The sequence below is a fragment of the Lichenostomus cassidix genome, chromosome 5, assembly GCF_008360975.1.
Source record: "Lichenostomus cassidix isolate B80296 chromosome 5, HeHo_3.0, whole genome shotgun sequence".
NCBI classification, from domain to species: Eukaryota; Metazoa; Chordata; class Aves; order Passeriformes; family Meliphagidae; genus Lichenostomus; species Lichenostomus cassidix.
The window spans coordinates 40,524,475-40,543,687 of NC_139486.1; the positions used below are offsets into that span (position 1 = coordinate 40,524,475).

Sequence of the window (19,213 nt, forward strand, 5' to 3'; positions counted from 1 at the left end):
GCCCCGTCACTGCTGTTTTCAGCCTGGCAGCAGCACACGGATGTATTCACACATCTCGTCTGAGACTGGCTGACAGCAGGAGAGCTGCAGGCAGAGCCTGGGTAACAGAGATTTAGGGGTGAAAGGAAGATGGGCCCTCCCAGGGCAAATCAGGCTGTGGGAGGCAAGGGCTGGGAATGTCCCCAGAGAGGCAGTGCACCAGAAGATGGGCATCCCTTTTTGTTTGGAGTGCACCTATTTTAGGAGCACAGGCTGGCTCCAGATCCCCAAGAGAAGCAGGGAAGGACTGTCTCTCCCCTGCAGAGCTTGTGTGTGGAGCAGTGCCCAACTCTGTGCCATACAAAACCACCCTCCTGGTGAAGCCCTGTTCTCTGGTGGGCTCCTCAGGGCTGCCGGGCTACCAGCCACTGCCAGGCTGCCCTCGTTCACAGCCCCGCTGTTGCCTCTCCCCAGGTGTGGTTTCAGAACCGGCGAGCAAAATGGCGCAAGCGGGAGCGGTTCGGTCAGATGCAGCAGGTCCGGACCCACTTCTCCACTGCCTACGAGCTGCCTCTGCTCACCCGTGCTGAGAACTATGCCCAGGTGAGTGCATTCCCCTGTCTGGGCACAGTGCTTGCTGGACATGCTGCCTCTGCTCCCAGCCCTCCCCAAGTCATGTGTCACTTCTCAGGTACATCCAGCCATCCTTAGGCAAAGCTGGAAGGACACCAGGGCTACACTGCCAGGCACTGAAGGGCTGGAAGTTTTTTAGTCAGGTGTGCTGCCTGGCTCCCTCATGCCCTGGCCCAGAGAAGCCATCTTTAAAGCAGGTACCAAGCCCAGTGCTGGGTGACACAGTGCAGCACCCGTGGGCACAGGTCATCCTACTCAGCACATCCTATCACACAGTCCTTCTCCCATCATGTGTGTTGCAGCCCACTAACTTTCCACTGGTTTGAAAAAGATCCAAAAGGCTAATTCATGCCTAAAGAATAGCAGTTCCAAGGGAGGCTTCCTGTTACCACGTCTGGTTTCCATGCCCCTTGGACATGGTTGTTGGATAAAAGCATTTTTCTCCTAGCAAATTCCCACAGCCATCTCCCAGTGAAGGGCTGTGGTACCCACAGCACACTTGGTGACATCTGGGGATGCTTCCCAAGGGACTTGTAGATTTATGCTCCATAGGAAGGCAAAGAGAAGCCTTGTTGGGGTACCTGGGGCTGCTTCTGGGTCCTGTTGAAATCGTTCTTGCCCTGGCCCTGGAAGCAGGTCACAGGGCTTCCTCCCCTCTTTAGCTTCCTGTCTTGGAAAACATGTCATCACAACAGCCTCCTAAACACTGGGCCAGACCCAGTTTCACAACACTTCAGATGATGCCAGGCAGACTGGGGTTTTCTAGCTGCAGGGCTAGGCTGGGCCCCAGAAAGCACTCCCTCCATCCTGCACTGCTCTTCCCACCACACAGAATTTGCTCGAGGGTGCAGTTCTGCAGGCATGATGCTCTGAACCTGGCTGTCCTCACAGATCTGCCGGAAGTCCTCCCTCCCTGACACCCTGTCTGTCAGCTCTTTCCCCAGCCAGTGCTCTACCAATGCTACCCTGCAGCCAAGCCTGGAGCATTTGACCTCTCTCCTGCTTGGCATGTCCCCCAAACTGAACAAGAAGCCCTTTTGAAACAGCTGAGATGCCAAAGCAGCTTTTCAAGCAGAGAACACTCTCAGCAGCCTTTTCAGCATGTCCTTCTCTTGCCTTTGTAACCTACCCTGCTCTCTCCCTCCATACTTCCCTCCTCTCCGAGCACAGGAGATCAAAAATTTGAAAAGCAACTTGCAGGAGGTAAGACATCAGAGAGAGCCCAAGGGCAAGCAGTGCAAAGGGGCAGTGGGATGAAGGGCCCTTTGCTCTCTTGCTCCAGCCAGCTGCTCACCTGCTCCCTGCTTTCATCCTGCATGCCCATGTGTCCCCTGCTGCAGCACACCTCTTCCCGCTGGCAAATACTGAGCCCTCCCCTCTTCTTCTGCAATGACATTTTGTGAGTGACACTGCAGGATTCCAGATGGTCTCTCGGGGTGGCTCTGCAGGGCTCTGCTCTGCAGCAGGAGGGGTGATGCTGCCTCGATGGGCACTGCTGGGGGAGAGGGGCAGTGAAGCTGCCCGTGCTGGGGGCTGTGGGAAGCTCAGCTCTGACAGGCATGTTTGTGTGGTACAAAATAGCCCTTTCCTAGGCAAAGCTGCCCTGAGCTGGAGCAGGAGGCTGGATCAGCAACCTCACAGCATCCCTTTCTGCCTGTTCCCTCTGTAATGGGTAAGACCACAGAAACACCATGGATGACACAGTTTCTTCTGCTGATAAAAGTGCCCATGGTACAAAAAAATTGAGAAGTGTCTGGAAGATGAGTAGATAAACAGACTCTGTGGCAGAGGAGCACAATCCTGCTCCCTGTGAGTTACCCTGCTGCACTCCCTGCCCCTGTCCAGGCTGCCATAAAGTTTTGGAGTGCATCTGCTGGCTGCGGCAGAGCTGAGGGAGCCAGCGACCATGCCCATCTCACTGGCTGCCTCTCCGCTAGGCTGCCCTGCCAGGCTGGGGCTGGACACACTCCATTCCCCCAGGCCAGCTGCCCAACAAATCCTCCACGGGGCAGCCCTGACGCTTCTTTTCACACCTCCAGATCCAGAACCCCTCGTGGATCGGCAACAACGGAGCCGCCTCCCCTGTGCCTGCCTGCGTGGTCCCCTGCGAGACGGTGCCCTCCTGCATGTCCCCCCATGCTCACCCCCACGCGGCCGGCGGCGTCTCCGAGTTCCTCGGAGTCTCCGGGCCCGGCAGCCACGTGGGACAGACTCACATGGGTGGCCTCTTCGGCACAGCCGGGATGAGCCCCAGCCTCAATGGCTACGAGCTGAACAGCGAGCCGGACCGCAAGACCTCCAGCATCGCTGCCCTGAGGATGAAAGCGAAGGAGCACAGCGCCGCGATCTCCTGGGCCACATGACAGGGCTGCAGCCCAGTGCCCGTGAGATACGGAGAGAGCACATGGGGACAGCCCAGGAAATCCATCCGCTTGGACTCCAGACAGCAGTTGCCTCCTCGGGGATCTGAATGCAGCACTTTTAGCTACCCTAGGCGTATAAAGTACATATGTTAACGTAAGTGGAGTGTTTCCAGCATGAACGTGGCAGCTCCCGGCTTCCTGGGATCGGGCAGGGAGAGGGAGGCTGTGGAGCAGCACCTCTTCCATCAAGAACTGGGATGGGATGCATCCCTTCTTATTGCCACCTCCCCGATAACCTGGGCATTTTTTCTTCCCGCTATTTTTTTCTGACACCAGATCTGCCTTTCCAAAGAGCAAGAGCTCACTGGCCTGTCAGCAGCTTCTCCCATCCCACTACCTGCCCCCACACACACTCACACACACATATTCTGCCCTGGGCAGGGGACTGGGTAGGGACTCTGGCACCAGCAAAGAGACATCTCTCACACTGCTCACATCATTTTAGTGGGACCTACGACTTCCCACAGCTGAGCTGGGAACAGGGCTGGGAAGATAACTGAAGCTAGAAAAAAGGCAGCATTAGCCCACCTCCTTCTATCCTGCTCCCTCTCCATCTTCTAGTCGGAGATGAAGCACAGAGTTGTAGAGGCCTGTGAAGAGGATGCCCCTCTACCCAGCACAGCATGGTGTTATCACACTGAGAGTCTTTGCCAGAGCTCTGGTGACCCCGATGGAGATACACCCCAGCAGACAAAAGCTTCCCAGCATGGCTCACCACCCCAGAGAGTGCTTGGGCTTTGCTTTCTCTGGTCATGGTCTATGTTGAGGCTCTTAAGCATGGTGATACAGGAAAAGGTTTCCTCAGGCTTTCACTGGATCAGGAATTACTAACCTCAGTTTAGAGACCAGCTCTGGCAGGAAAGTACAACTGCTGTGTAAATCCACAAGTCCCCAAAAAGATTGTTCTCAGAAAGAGCTCAAGCACTAACACACAGCTGCAGTGGCACAAGGCCACCAAATTCCTCATACACCTCATCGTGGGGTCAGACATGTGCAATGACAGGCCCTCCCTCAGCCCTCTGCCCCAGTGCCCTGCTGAACACAATGGCTGTGGGCATCTTTGCATGGGGGCTGGCCCATGAAACAGACTGGGAATGGGCTCAAGGGAGGACGAGGTGATGCTGCCCCATCTCCAGCCACCTCAGATCCTCTTCACTTTGCAGAGGAAACAGGAGAGATCAGAACTTCCTTGGTTTGTCTGAGCCAATGTGCCTCTCTGCTTTTCCCTTCCAGTGTTCTTACCTGCACAGAGCTGTTAAGTAAGATCTCCTTTGCAACCTTTGCAACCTTTGCAAAGCTAAGCATTTTACACGTTTTTCAATTATCATAATGCTAGGAATAGTTTTGGAACATCCTTTCATCCCACTGAAATACCACCAAGGAGAAGCTGAGAGTCAGCTTAGCACTATCACCCACACAGCAGTGGCTATGCAAGCTGGGCTTGAGCTGAGGCAGCCCTCTCCAAGATTTTCCAGGGAACTACAGGATACTATTCTCATAAAAATTGGCTTGTCACCCTGCCCCTTTTCTTCATGCTCAGTGTTAGGGGACCTTGTAGTTTAAAGTCCAAGAATATCTAGATGTCTTGGAAAAGGTAGAACCAAATAAGCTAGAACCAAATGTCAAGCTTCAGATTAATGAGCCATACAAGTATTTCCATAGTGCCTAGACTGTCACACACTGCCTAAATGATACACCATTGCTAGGTCAAAAGTAATATATTTACTGGAATAAGAAAACACCAGTAGTACTGTTTCTTTTCTCTCCTCAGAAATGCCAAGAGATGCCTCTCCTGCTAAGCACAGGGAGCCAGCACACATTTCACCACATCATCTGCATAACCAGGGCCTCTCCCATCTCAAGCAGCCAAGATTTACATCCCAGTCTAAACATTCAGCTGGGGCCTTGGGCATGGTGGCTTAGATGCTGAAAGTGATGCTGATGACTGAACCAGGCAGGATCGTGCTGACCGGTTGGAGGTGTATTCACCCTCACTGGGTACCCCAGAAACTGCTGAGCTTTCCAATCACCCAGGGACTGGTGGCAGGCAGCAATTTTTCTATCAGTTTTTGTTCAGGCAGCTGACCGCAGCGTTGAGATCATCTTCCCAGGTACACTGGGATGCTTGATGCTTCCCACTGTCAGCAGGCAATCCATGGAGGGCTGCTGTCTGAACAGCCCAGAACCATTGCTGACAAGGCCAATTAGCAACAAGCAGAGCTAAGGAGAGGGCAGTGGGTTGGGCAGGCATAGGGGACAGGTCTCACTTAGCCTGCAGGTTCTGAAGGCAGCTTCAGTGGAGGGCTGTAGCTATTCAAGAGCTTAGCTGCATTCCCTACTGAAGTTAAAGGGTAGCTTTTCCTCACAGACTTCCACAGGGCCCATATTTCATCTGAGCTGTTTAACAGCCCAGAGGATTAAGTGCTGTATCCCTGTCTTGTTAGGGAGAGAGGAGAGTCTCCTGGCAGCAGACTTGGCATTTAGAGAAGCTTGGCTCCCACCTTCCCTCACCTTAAAATTCATGTGGAAAGCACATGTTGGACTCAGTCTAATTTAAACAGCAGTGCACATGCCCAGCCCTTAGCCTCCCTGAAAACACCGTGAGGTGAGGGGAATGTTGTTCCCTGGACCCTTCTTCCACAGGGCTCCCTTCCCAACTCCAGCTGCAGGCAGCCCCACTGCTTGCCAGGCTCTGCCTCACCTCTCCAGGTGCTTCTGCCAGTCTGGCACCATGCCTTGCACCCACACTTGTGAGTAATGCTGAAGGGATGCCCCTCCCAAATCTCCAAAATTAGTTGTTCTGGTAGTTTTCAAGCTATATGCATCTGTATTTACACACATTTTAAAAATTAATTTAAGAGGGTTTTTAAAACTAGCTGTTAAATTAACAAGAAAAGCTGTATAAATATATATATATACTTTTATATATATATATATATATATATGTATCTTAACTTAGCCAGCCTGCAGCTACTGCATTTCTTAAGGGTCACAGGGTCAGTGCTGTTCCTGCAATCTCAAGTTACCACAATGATACCTTTTTTAATTATAATTACTGTTGTTATTTTAATACCTTTCAACTCTATTTATGACTTTCTTCTCTATTTATTTCTTATTTAGTATTTTACTCCTGTCTATATACTGAGTCACAATTCCCTGGCTTGGACTTGCCTTCAAAGCTGCAAGCTTTGCCCCAGCCACCACCAAAATGTCTCACAACCATCAGCCGTCCCAACACCTGTCATGCCCATGGTGGCATCCTCTGTGGGTGCAGCCCAGCTAGCTGGGCTCACCCAGCTGCTCCGTCCAGCTTCACGGAGGTAGAAAACATTTCTCCCATGCAGTTCTGTCCCTGGCTATGCAGCAGGGACCATACAAGGGGGCTGCCTTATGTTGCTCATGGTTGGGAACCCCAGAGATGTCCCAGAACTTTGAGACCAGGAGGATGCAAAAGCAACACAGGTTCCTGGCACTGGCTTATAAGTGGTTGGGTACCACTTGCTGCCAAGTACTTGGAGGCACTTCTTACCTACAAGCAGTAGTTAGTGCTTTGGTAGCAATTGCAAACCAGTGGGGATCCAGGCTCGGGCTTGCTGGGCCCTGCAGGGTCCAGACTCTATGGGCTGCTGTGCCTCAACAAGCTCCTGGAGAGGGACCAGGTCAGCCCTCTGGCATGTCACCCACTGCCAGCAGTGCCACCCACCTGCACTCCCAGCAGGCTCTCCAGCCAGGCTCCGTCTGCCTCCTCTGGAATATGCTGCCCAGCTCAGATCTCACTGCCCCAGCACCTACCTAGGTAGAGCCTGCCGGGAGGAAGACCAAGACAGCAAAATAAAGAGAACCAGCCTCCCTCTCCTCTAAAGCCGCGGCAGAGTGTGAGCAGGTGTCCATCCTGCCAGAACTCGTATCCCTGCCAGATCACATATCCTTGCTGGATCACGCCTGGTCCGAGCCGTGAGCACAGGCGGGGTGATAGGGAAAAGCCACACGCTGTGACAATGTGTCACACATGAGGTCACAGAGCTGCAGCACACAGGGCTTCACCTGCCCCAACAGCCCTGGGCATGCAGCGCAAACCAGGGCCAGGTGTATCCCGTGTGCTGCCGAGCAGGGCTACCTGCTGGTTTCCTCCTGCACGGGAGGTGTTTGGGGGTGGGGAGCTGCATTTCCCTGATTCCCAGAGTACACTCAGACCGGGAAGCACGTTGTAAAACACTCTCCAAACAAACAAAGGCAAAAAGGTAGTTTCTTGGAAAAGGATTGAAAAATAATCAAGGAGAGGCAGAGCCCCATGTTTATTTTGCTGCTCTGACTGACACAGCAAAAAGCAAACAGACCAAGGGAGAAATTAAACCCAAATGAGAAGGGGGTGGAATCAGATGGAAAGTCATTCAGGCCTTTGCTGCTTCCCAAAGGGAGCTAGGAGGAGGCAAGGGATCAGCCTTACACCCCCTTAGCTCTTTGCTGGTAACACAGTACCCCACTCCCCCCACATAGCTAGGTAGGTAGGTAGAGCTAGGACTTTTATACTACTGATTTTGAAGGACAGTTTTCAATGTATAATAATATATCGGTTTAGGTGTGCAGTGTTTGAAAGAGAGACTGGGAGAAAGAAAGAAAACAAACCTCAATCAATATTATTGGTTTTTTGTTGTAAAATATTGTAACCTTGTATAAACGCTACCTTTTTTTTTTTCTTTCTCTTTAGCTTGACGGCCTGGGGTAGAGCATATAAAAAAAATAAAAAAGTTTTTTAAAAGTTCAGGAAAAAAAAGAATAAAAAAATCATTTAAAATGTTGCCATGTGAGGTTTGTGCCATGCAATGTTATTGCCTATGCAACCATGTATTACCAATTCATTACAGTGGAATATTAAAAAAGAACAAACAGTATTGCAGCTTGATTCTTTTTAACTTTTTTTTGAAGTAAGTTATTGCACTTGCAGCTTTTTTTTCTTTTTTTTTTTCTTTTCTTTTTTGGGAGGTGGGGGGCTGGAATTTCCAGTCACCAATTTTTTATTTTTCCAGGTTTTGAAAGGAGTAGCATCACTGGGAAGGTCCCTGCTTCCCAGCCACCCTGGCCAAGGGGGCACAAACACTGTTGTTGTTGTTTTGATTTGCAATAAACTCCTTCTCTTCTCTCCTCTCAACTGCAATCTGGCTGGTTTGTTCCTGACTCATGACAGATGAAATGTGATCAGAGGGGCCTCCAAAATCTCACGTTAATTGAAGCTGGCAAAAAATACTAACAGTGCCCTTTTGAACTGCTGACGCAGTCCAGAATGGATTAGCCGGGGGTAGATTAACAACAGGTGGCAGCTCACGGGCTGCTGCCTCTCCCCGTACAAAGAGATGGTTAAGAGCCAGCAGCCAGGCACAGGAGCGTCCTGCCAGCCAGCTCCCGCCTAACGAGTCCTCTCTGCCTCCAGCAGCACCTTGGGCATTGCTTGGCATCCGCACTGGCCAGCTCAGAGGGCACCCTGGCCACAGGGAAGGGAGCAGGGTGGTCTTCTTTGCTTACTGCTTAGGAGTTCTGCTTCCAGCAGAGTTTAAGCCTCACAGGGCTCCTGCAGGTCTCCCAGCTCTTCTCAAGCAGTCCTTCATGAGGCAGCACGAAATCACAGCTGACAGAGGGAGAAGGTGACTGGGCAAAAAGAAGCCAGAGAACTGGGGACCCTCAGGCACCCAGCTCCCCATGCTGTGGCACCACCCTTTTTTACACAGCACAGTCATGCTTGGGGCACCAAGCACAAGGTCTCCTGAAGCCCAAGGAGAAGACACCTGGGGCTGGCAGTGTTTCCCATATTCCCACAGGCCATCACACTCTCTCCCTCCTAGCTCCACATTTCCAGAAGCATTTAAGCCTCGTCCACCCTCTCCTTCTCTGTGGCTCTGCAGGGTTTCCCAGAGGTGCCTGCCTGCAGCCAGAAGCTGCTCACTGGGCTGTGGAGCAGATTGAGCCCTCTGGGTTTCACTTGTTCCCTCACAAAAGAAAGGGTTTGTCTCAGCCCCACCAGTTCCCAGGGCTCAGCTCTTGCCCTGCTGTGGGGAAATCTGGGGTCTGTGAGGACCCATCCTGTTGCTTGCACTCCATCAATAAACTCAGCTGCAAACCTGTTTCCTTTGGACTGCAGAGACCCACCAGCACTGGGACCAGTAAGAACTCAAGTCCCTGTACCCAGATGCTGGATGGACTGGAAAGGGCCCTTCTTGTTCAGGCAGAGCTGAGAAGGTGCCCAGCAGCTGACAGCAACCCACCAAGACCCTCTGGCCTTTCCATCAGTTGTCTGGGAGCATCAGCTTGCTTCAGACGGTGAATGGCTGTTTTCTATCTCACAAAGAAATGGATAATGCAGGTGCTGTTGCAAGCTTATCCATTCCTCTCACTTGTAGGAGAAAAATTCCTTCCCTCCCCAGGCACTCAAAGCCAGATTCTCCAGATGTTGGCAGAGTTCAGAGTGTTGAGAGCCTAAAGCCAGTTTCAGTAACATCCTGCTTGTATGGGCTTACATCACAAATTGCTCCTGGCCTGAATGATGCCAAAGAACTAAAAAGTCTCTCTCTAAACTAGATAGTGGCAGGACCCAGATTAGAAATGTGCAATTTTTAAATTTTTTTTTAAGCTGCATTTTCTTAGTGGAGTTACAGAAGTTATTTGAAACACATGGGAAAATTTCTCTCTGGGAGATGTGGCTACAGCACCTAGGTTAATGCATTCCTTCTCTGCTGGAGAATACGACTTTGAGGCAGGGCAAAGTTCGGGCAGTTTAAATGAAAAACAATTTTTTATTCCTGTAAACTAAAAAGATCTGCATTTTTTTCTTCCTCTTTTTGAAAACAGGTTATTAACCTTTAAGCAGATGGATGTTCAATAATCTTCTCGTTGGCAAGGAAGGTAACAGCCATGCAAGGTGCATCTACTTATGGCCAGCTGGAGCCCACATGTAAAGGTGTTGCATTTAATCTGAGACAAACAAGTGTTTATTATTTGTGAAAGGATCTTCCACTTTCTCTTGCTTTTCAGTTCGTAACTTACTCACAGGGCAAAGACAGATGCTCTGAGTTAGTAATCTGCTCCTTCTGCTGTAGCCTTGCTGAATTCCTGGATCTCATTTTACGGTCCTTTCTCCTTCAAACCTTTTCTCCTCCCTGTTTGTATGAAGTGTGGCAAAGGAATTATTACTCCAGTCAGTCAACAGCTGAAGGCACCCAGCACTAACTGTGGCCAGCACCCAGCTGAGACTTGGCCCTTGCTTTCAAAGAGAGGTTTCACAAAAGAAGGATCTGTAAGTTTACAAACAGCCAGCCAAGCAGGTGAGAAACTGGTTTTCTTGAGTGTATGGCACATACATGCATGGACACATGTGAGGGAACACAGCCTTTAGCTTGAAAACCTCAGGTATCTTTCCAAGGCATGGGCTTATCTCCTGGATGAACATGAGATATTCACATTAGGCAGCTGGATATTCATCAGTGGCACTTTGTTCAGTCAGTCCCAAGCTTTGGCTTTTAGTTTTACAGGTTCCCATCACGGCACAGAATGGAGGGAATAGGCTAGAAAAGACAAGCGTCATACTTAAAAGCACAGGGTGCAAGAGAAACCACACCTCATAATGACACATAAAAACCTCGTGTGGGTCTGCATATCACAAGTTCTCCATGCTCTGGTCAAATGCTCCAGCTTTCACCTTTGTCCAGCCCCCCTCAACTGAAATTTAGGTTAAAAACCTAATAGATGGGACTTAATAATTAGGCTGGTATTTTCTCAGTCACAACATGCCCCCTGCATAGAGTTTGGTACTGAGCACTGATGCAAGTTTATACACCTAATAAAATCATAACCAAGTTGCACTGATCTCTGTCCATAGTCACTACAGAGCTGTCATGTTTGTCTGGAGCAGAAGCACTTCCTGTTTATTCAAGTAAACAGGCATTTAGAATGACTAAAGGAAATTTGAAGGACAATTACTGGATCCTTTTCCAGACAAATGAAGACAGCAAACAGGCAACCTTGCAGGAAGAACCTCTGAGCAGCACTGTTTTCAGTCGGAAAACTCCCTTCGTGCTGCTAGCTCCAAGCCAGTCCACTTAATTGCCTCAATTGTCCCTGTTATCCTTTAATGGGAAACATAACTCACTTTCAAAGCAACCACAAGAAGCTGCAGACAGGGGAATCCTGAAGATCAGCAGAGGTGGGACTGCATTACAGCCATTTCCATCAGGCTGAAATTACACAGAGTGCACCAGGAATGTCTCTAAATGGCTTCAAGCCAGGACCCGCTGAAGCCTGCTGATTCTTAAAGTCAAGGCTAACAGCCCTCTAACTTGGTAGTGAGGAACACAAAACTCCAAACAAACAACAATTCAGACAAACGTGTAGCTGTTCTGCTAAATCCCAGGCTAGGGATGCCAGTGTTCAATTATGTTTTTACCCACACATCTCTAAAGGGTATCCGGCCACCTCTCTCCATGTTGTTATCTGCAGCTACAGGTAAGAGGTTGATCTTACCCACACAGGAGGACCATGAAGCTCAGTTTTTTGCACTTAGATACAGCAGTGGCAGGCCTCATAAAAAGAACTTACACTGTCCTACAGGCACCCCCAACAGCATGAGGTACAACTTAAGGACCTATTCAATAGTAAAACAAAAGTATTCTACCTGAATTTTCTGCTAAGCAAATGATATCTCTGTCACATGCGAACATTAGCAAGAGCTTTGAAGTGACTACCTGCTCATGGGATAATTTGCAGATCCTACAGAGTATTGTGTTTGACATTTTCTGGCAGGTTTTGAGAGAATGTTTTTTTTTCAGCCTAAAAACTGAAATGAAAAGGCAGTAAAGGTGGAATGCTTGTCTAGGATTTGCTCTGCTCTTCCCAACTCTTCAGGATCAGATTAAAGTTAGTAACTGGACTGACCCGATGCTCATTTTCTAGCAGAGATTTAATCAAACACAAGTTTGCAGATTTCTTTTTTTCGTGATTCAAATACACAGATGAGACTATCCATGGCAACAAGAACTACACAGTTTACATTTTAGTTTACAAAGGACCACGTTTTGCAGTAGTTGTAGTAAAATTTAAGTTTGCAAGTCTTCAAAAGGAAAAATTTAAAAATTCATACTCACTCCGTCTGGTCTCTGGTTAGGGCATTTAATATCCATTTTCTCATCAGCACCATCAGTTTTAGTTTTTCTTCTGTGTATCATGCTTTGCTTGTGAGAGCAGCTTCCATGTGAAACGGCTGGACAGAAGATTTGTGCAGTACCCATTAACTATTCTGAGATCTTTCCTGATCAAAAGATGCTCTACAGGTGAGAAGTACCCATGGTATCAGGCATTCATTATGGAGGGCATTCATACCAAATCCTGGAGGTATATTTAACATTAAAGTTCCCCACCTAAATCCATTTTCATGTGCCTCAGTATAGCATCTTTCTAAAATGCTCATCACTCACCAACATAGCCTAAATGCAAAAGAAGTTAGAAGCACAGAGCACCACTTAAATCCTCCATCACAATTATTCTGACATCAGTGTCTCCAAGGTCGTTGAGTTTAAAAGGCCTTTGAATGGATAATTAACAGGGATAAACTTGTTGTTGGAGCAGAGTGTATTTGACACACACCAGCGGAAGCATGATGGATGGCAGGAGGTTCCAGAGCAGGAGCTGGAGATGGCAGGAGAGAGTAATTCAGAACATTAGGGCCTGAATTTTTCACATCTTGTAATAGGATGGTGGAGCTGTGAGGAAGGAAAAACTCATGCATTGTAGGAACAGTTGATGATGCTAAAAATGTATCCTTAAGGCTCCCCACGACTGGCAGGGCAGGTCCTGCAGCACATCCCCCCTTGCTATACACAGGTAGCAAGGTGTGCCATGCACACACTGCCCTTTTGCAGTGTGATCCACAGGGACTGTGCTGCTGAAAACAAAAAGCTGCCACCACATCGGATTCCAGAATCTCAGCCAAAGCTCTCTTCTCAAAAGCAGTTATTTAACATCTGCTGTATCTCTTTGAAAAAAAAAAAAAATCTGTTCCATATTTCTCCAAGATAAATGCTATTGTCAAATCTTGGCAGAAAATTAGAGTAACAACTAGTCTCCCCCAAAAGGTGACTGGGATGAATTCATGCAGAGCAAACTTCTGTTTTCAAGACAACCATCAAACTCCAGTTATGGGAAAGACAAAATATTGACAGATCTTTCCAAAGTGCATTGTGGACATTCAAGTTTAACACAGATTTATGTAGTAAATAGCTTGTCACTGCAATTCTTCCCTCTGAATTAATTCAGATTTCCTTGTGCCACTCCAGAAGTGAAATACAATAAACACTCATTTGATTCAATTTTTAATACAGAATTATTAAGCTTTTTCAGATATCATATATACAATGGAAAGTCAAAAATTATCTTAATTTAAAGACTGACAACAAAGCCATTCCAAATCAGACATACAATTACATCTTACCTTTACAGATTTTGCATCAAGAACATCACAATCATAAATGAAGACAGCAAGTAGTTAATTTTACAATTTTTTTTAATGGCCATTGTCCAATTTTCTCCATTGCATGAAACAGAGACAAATGGGCTTGTAAATGAGCTAGCCCTATAAAAGCAACTGTAAAAGGCCAGAGGACAAAACATGATTGTTAGGGGTCACCAGACATTTTGTGCAAGTGGAAATTACTCAAATGCTCCTGGATGCAGAAAAAAGGACCTGTTACCTTTTACTGACTAGTGATTACAGCTCAGCTTAGCAGGGCTGGTTCGGCTGTCTGCATTTAAAAATACTCAACCGACTATTTAAAATCCTCTGTGTATTTTAAGACTCTGTGCAAAACAAACTTTTTACTGGCTTACTGAGAAAGAATCAAGAAATCACACCAGTTTCACAACTCTGTAAGGAAGGTGTAATAACTCAGTTAAACTGCTAGGGCCTGCCAAGCTGAGATCAGCTCCAAAAGGACAGCCAAAACTGAAGTGACTACTGCACTGTCGCAGCTACCCTTTTAAAGCAAACTTCTCAGGGAAATATGCTGGTATCTCCTGATGCTCAAACACCAGGACATAAATCAACAGGAAGATCCAATAGGAAGGCTCATGTTAATGACCTGAAAGGCTGCAAGGGAGAAATAATGAGTAACAAACCTTCCTCTCTCTCTTGTGATAGCCACTGTATAGACAGCAATTGTCACTGCAGCAGCTATCCTTTTAGCTCTCCAATACCCTCTCCCATAGTAACTCAGGAATAAAACAAAGAGTGCAGCAAAAAACATTTACTAGTAATTAAATGTTCCCAGAGAGTCGGATCATACAGTTTACAGGCACATCCCAGGGAGGTTATGAAGTGAAGCATCCCCTCAGAGCTATTGTTCCAATATGATTTTCATTCACAGCACATCCACTGCATTGGGCAATAAGATAAGTCTTAGTGGGGGTGAAACAAATAGGAGCAGATGTTTCCTGTTTCTAGCCTGACTTTCATTTGGTTTCTGTCATTGCCGCGTATCCAGCTTAGGAGAGGGGGTGAACCGTGCTGTCTAACACTTGTCCTATTGTTTGGGGTTTGGCAAATTGAGGAATAAGGTTGCTTGCACTGTAACAGAAAAACAGCCCATAGAGTAGGATGTGTCTGTAAGCAGCAGCAACAGCGGTTTCAAAAGATGGTGAAATCATACTTATCTAGTAACAAACATTCTATCAGTGGAGCTAGAAAAGAGATTGCTTTCTCAGTCCAACTTACCACCCTCCTTAATACTGAAGGGTAAGAGTAACAGTCCAGGCAACTTTATTTCTAATTTTGTTGCATTCAGTTTTCTCATTCAGGTTAATTTCAGTATGGAGAAACAATTCAGATGCTCGAAAGAAATTCAAATAGTCTCCAAAAGCCTTCCTAAGCTGTATGGTTCAGCCTGTGCCAATGGGTTCCTTAAATTACAAGCAAAGACAACAGTTTTTCCAACAAAGGTAATTTACAGGAGTTTGTAAGTGTGCGTTAATAGTGTCTTATACATATATGCCTGCACATTGAAGCTTGAAATGGGAATTTCTGCAAATATAGGTGTTTTATAAATTAGCACACTGCTTGCTGAAGAGGATTCAGATGTGGAAAATCTTACTTCATACGTCATCCCTATGGATGGCTACAATGTAAAACTCTAACCTGATTGCTGGTTTGATAATGAAAATAAAAAATATAAGAAGACTAAAGACAAGTAATTTTCTGTATAATACAACCAGTTTTGATATAGAGTCAGAGTCTTTTGCATGAGTGCAGCAGAAAGCCTGAGATTTATGCAGGAGGTGCAGCAATTGTGGTTCTGTCCTGCAGGTCTCAGCTTTGAGGGAGACTGTCCTCCCAGCTGCTGTGTCTCCATCTCCATTAAAATAATTTAAGTCACACAAAATGCTTTTACTCTTTAAACTAGGTGACAACAGACAGATTTTTGTTGGTGATGTTGTAAAAAAATAAATATTTGTCTCACAATACAGAAGAAATTGTTTGTTACACAATTACTTAAGACAACAGTTAAAGCTCAAAAGACAGAGGCCCACCAGCCAAAGAGGCAATAAACTCCTCCCAAAAGAGAACAGCTCTACATTGGAGACAGTTGCTTTGAATGGATGGATGCTCACGAACCAGAAAGCCTGCAGCACCTTTGACAGAAGAGGTCAGTCATGCCAGTCACACCACAGATAGCAAGATTCTGTTTTATTCTTGCAGGTTGATAGCCTCCTTTGGAAAAAAATGTGTGTGTTTGACATTTTTGTGAGAACCCGCAAATAGATTCAGTTCTCTGTGAGCAACAGAGAAGCAGTTGTTCAGATTTCAATTACAACCTTTGATGCCAGATGGGTTTTTTGTCCTTTTTCATTATACTTTTATACCCTTTTTATACCCTTTTTATACTCTTTTTATACACTTTATATCCTTTCCTATTCCTGCACTTTTTACTCCCTGTATCTTAGCCCCACATGTTTACAACTCTTGTACTATAGCCTAGTTCAGAATTCTTTGGGGAAGACGAAACATCCCCAGAATCTCAAGAACATGAGGCACCAACCTTGAACGGAGCCTCATCTCTGGAACACGTTTTTATAAACTAAGTTGTAGCCTTTTTTGGGGGGAGGTAATTAGAATAAGGGGCAATTACTTCATTTGTTAGGTTTCTTATTGGGGAATTTTAGATAGGTATGCTAATTGGTGAGGTCCATATAACTGTAAACACGTTGTACCCAGGAGCCTCTTCTCGTAGTGGTACCACCTTTCACAAAGGTGCACCTGGGATCCTATTAAACCAAGGTAATACCCTTTTCCCTATACTGCGGTGTCTGCGTCTCATTTTTACCAGCATTTTAGGCATCACCTTGTGCAATGTAAAAGGAAGACAACATTAATACTCATCTCCCTCAGATGCAACCCACTCACTAGCAGTTTTCGTTTTCAGGGTCTTATATTCCTCAGAGCACCTTTTCAGCTGTCGTGTTCATCACTCAGGTTTGTCTCACTCTTTACAAGCTGCCAATATTGGGAAAACTCTTCAGTTTCTCAGGAAAGTCATCTTTATACAGGACGGGGTCAGCACGATGCTCCACCACTTTGAGAGGCATGGTCCCAAAAACAGAGGCAAACTTATTGATGCATTCAGACCTGGTGAAAAGGAAAGCAGTATAATTAAGAAACCCAACAACTGGGCTGGCTACCAGCTCCCACACCAAAATAACTGGTAGAAACCTTCCCTCTTGCACTTGGAAGTATTTCAGCCATGCTGGCTACTAATAAATAAAAAGAGACCCTCACTGCAGAGAGAACAGAAAAGAAGCTGGTGTTCTTTGATTTATCCATTTAATCACAGAGACGAGCAAGGGGATGCTGGCAGCAGCACATGTGCACATGGAGGTCAAAGCTTCCCTTCTCCCTCCCCCTAGAATTCCAGTCATTCTTAAAGCAATGTACATGCTGTAAACCAGAACAGATTAACTGCCAACATGTCTCTTAAAGGGCCACTGTTGGGTCAATTTCGTTTATAACGAAGGTTTTGCAAAAACCAAGGCTTTGAGAAAACAGAGTTGTTAAAAAAAAAAAAAGTCTGTCTTTTTTCAGGCTTCTTCAGAAGCTCTATCTTTTCCCACAAAAAAAACAAACATGCCTCAGAGAATAGGCAGCTGATTGTACTGTAATTTAAAAGTGGAGTTAAAACTATAAAATGAAACAAACTAACTAGTTTATTTTCCTTGTCTAAATAAAGATATATTGAGCAATAAGGCATCACATTAGCATAAAAAACTGGACCACTGATGACTCTTTCAGTTTTAATAATCTCAGGTGTCAGTAATGTGGAAGGGAACAGCCATGTGCTTCAAAAAACAAGCAAACAGATGTTTAACCCTTACACTGCTCCTTTAACTCTTTCATTGAAGGGCACTGTACTGTGGAAGCAAGGCAGAGAAAACCTGGCTCATCTCACCTCAGACAGTGCTTAGCTAACATTAGCTGCCTACTATATAAAACAGCTTTTAAGAAATTCAGATACCAAGAATCATGACAACAGTTCCCTACACATAATAGAGACAGCTACAAGAAAACAGGTGACATTTCCTTTGCCATTCAAAAGGGAAAACAAAAAAAAGAAATTAGTACTTTGACTCAGCTAGAGAGACTGACATGCTGCAGGCAGTCACAGAGCAGGTCTCTCGCTCTCCAATCACTGCACCCTCTCCCGACCCCTTTGAAGGGTTAGGGGGTCACTATGGCTCCAGGATAATTTTCCTCATCAGGACCTGGTCAATCACACCAACTGAGTGTGACAGTTCTGTGATGGGGACTGCTCAACACTGCCCCAGACACTCTTTTGAAGTAGAAGGGACAGCAAGAGCAGTTTTCAAAATTATTTCCTCAGCCCACATAGCTGTTTCAAACTATAATGGTCATAATTCAGGCCATTTTCTGCCCTGAGAATACCATCAGAAAACTACTTCACATGGAGTGATACTTGAATAAAATACTTGATACAGATAAATGAAGATGCTTCACTTTCTGCTACCTTCCCATCCTCTTGTACTTCTTCCTACCTCACACCTTCCTATCTTCAGAATCAAATCACTGGAACCAGAAACAAAAGAAAAGGAATTCAGAGTGTAAAAGAAAACCATGCACAGTGGGATGCAACCTCTACTCCTGTGACAAGCCCTATTTGCTTCAGGGTAGCACAGATCTGAAACAGCAAAAGAGCTATCAGTTAGGACTGAAGTGAAGACCCAGGTAGCTGTTCAATATCTGCAATAATGAAATGAATCATCAAGAGAATGAGATTTGAGCCTTAAGCACTGAAGGGTTGCAGTAGCTCCTGCAGACAGCAGGAATTGAGTGTTTTCTTCAGGAACATTAAGCAATTTCTGTTGCCTCCACAAGATGCCCACCATGAGAGACCTAAAACACATCCGATTTTTAGATAAAGTCAGACTTTCGAATTATCTGTTACTTGTAAGAAATGTGGTTAAGTAATTCATGATGTGTATTGGAGAAGTGTCGTGGCAGGACAACCACAAACTTCACAGGCAAGGAGGTAGATGCACTGGGAGATGTGCATGTGAGAAGTTTGCACAGCTGCTGGCCCTCACAGGTTTCTGGAATACAAGAATACTTTTAGTCTACTGGTTCAAATCCTGCCTTTGCCAGTAATGACTGAAAGACATTGTAATGTAACAGCTGCTTGGTGGCTGGTGTGAAATGAATTAGTTATCTCAGCCTGCTGCCTGGTGGGCAGGTGTCCACATCAGATCAGCCATTGTCACAACCAGAACCAAGCAGCACCCTCAGAGAAAAAGACAAAACTAAATGGATAGGGCATACAAAAGTGACCTCTTCCCTCCAGAGGTCATATTCCCAAATCAAAGATGAGGTATTTTGAGAAAATATCAAGATGGGATCCTTCTACAGCCAAACTTATTTTGGTGGCAAGTCCATTCAATTATGCCTGCACAATATCTTTAACCAATAAACTATTTCATTGTTAAAGAAATGCCAAAAACTAAAAATGGAAAAATTAGTATACTCTAAACACTCTGGCTGAAGCATAAGTTAGTCCTCCACAAATCAACATCTAAGATCAGAAATGGACTTTTTTCAAGGAAAGAAAGACAAGCCACAAAACATGTTTGAAAGAAAGTCA

The 19,213-nt window shown here is 46.1% G+C and overlaps 2 protein-coding genes across 5 annotated transcripts in view; one reads left to right on the forward strand and one right to left on the reverse strand.

Annotated features, from left to right (window-relative positions):
- Positions 1–2,975, forward strand: part of ALX4 (ALX homeobox 4) — a 37,878-nt gene extending 34,903 nt beyond the window's left edge. For both annotated transcript variants that reach the window (XM_085062623.1, XM_085062624.1), the window contains 2 exons: positions 454–582; positions 2,652–2,975. In XM_085062623.1, the coding sequence (XP_084918749.1) occupies positions 454–582; positions 2,652–2,975 (453 nt within the window). The remainder of the gene's footprint in view (positions 1–453; positions 583–2,651) is intronic.
- Positions 2,976–13,370: 10,395 nt separating this feature from the next.
- The window catches only part of EXT2 (exostosin glycosyltransferase 2), a 74,740-nt gene continuing 68,897 nt past the window's right edge, over positions 13,371–19,213 (reverse strand). For 2 of the 3 annotated variants that reach the window (XM_085062625.1, XM_085062626.1), the window contains one exon: positions 13,371–16,692. In XM_085062625.1, the coding sequence (XP_084918751.1) occupies positions 16,554–16,692 (139 nt within the window). In that variant the 3' untranslated portion in view covers positions 13,371–16,553. The remainder of the gene's footprint in view (positions 16,693–19,213) is intronic. The other variant, XR_014852676.1, reaches the window with a different exon arrangement.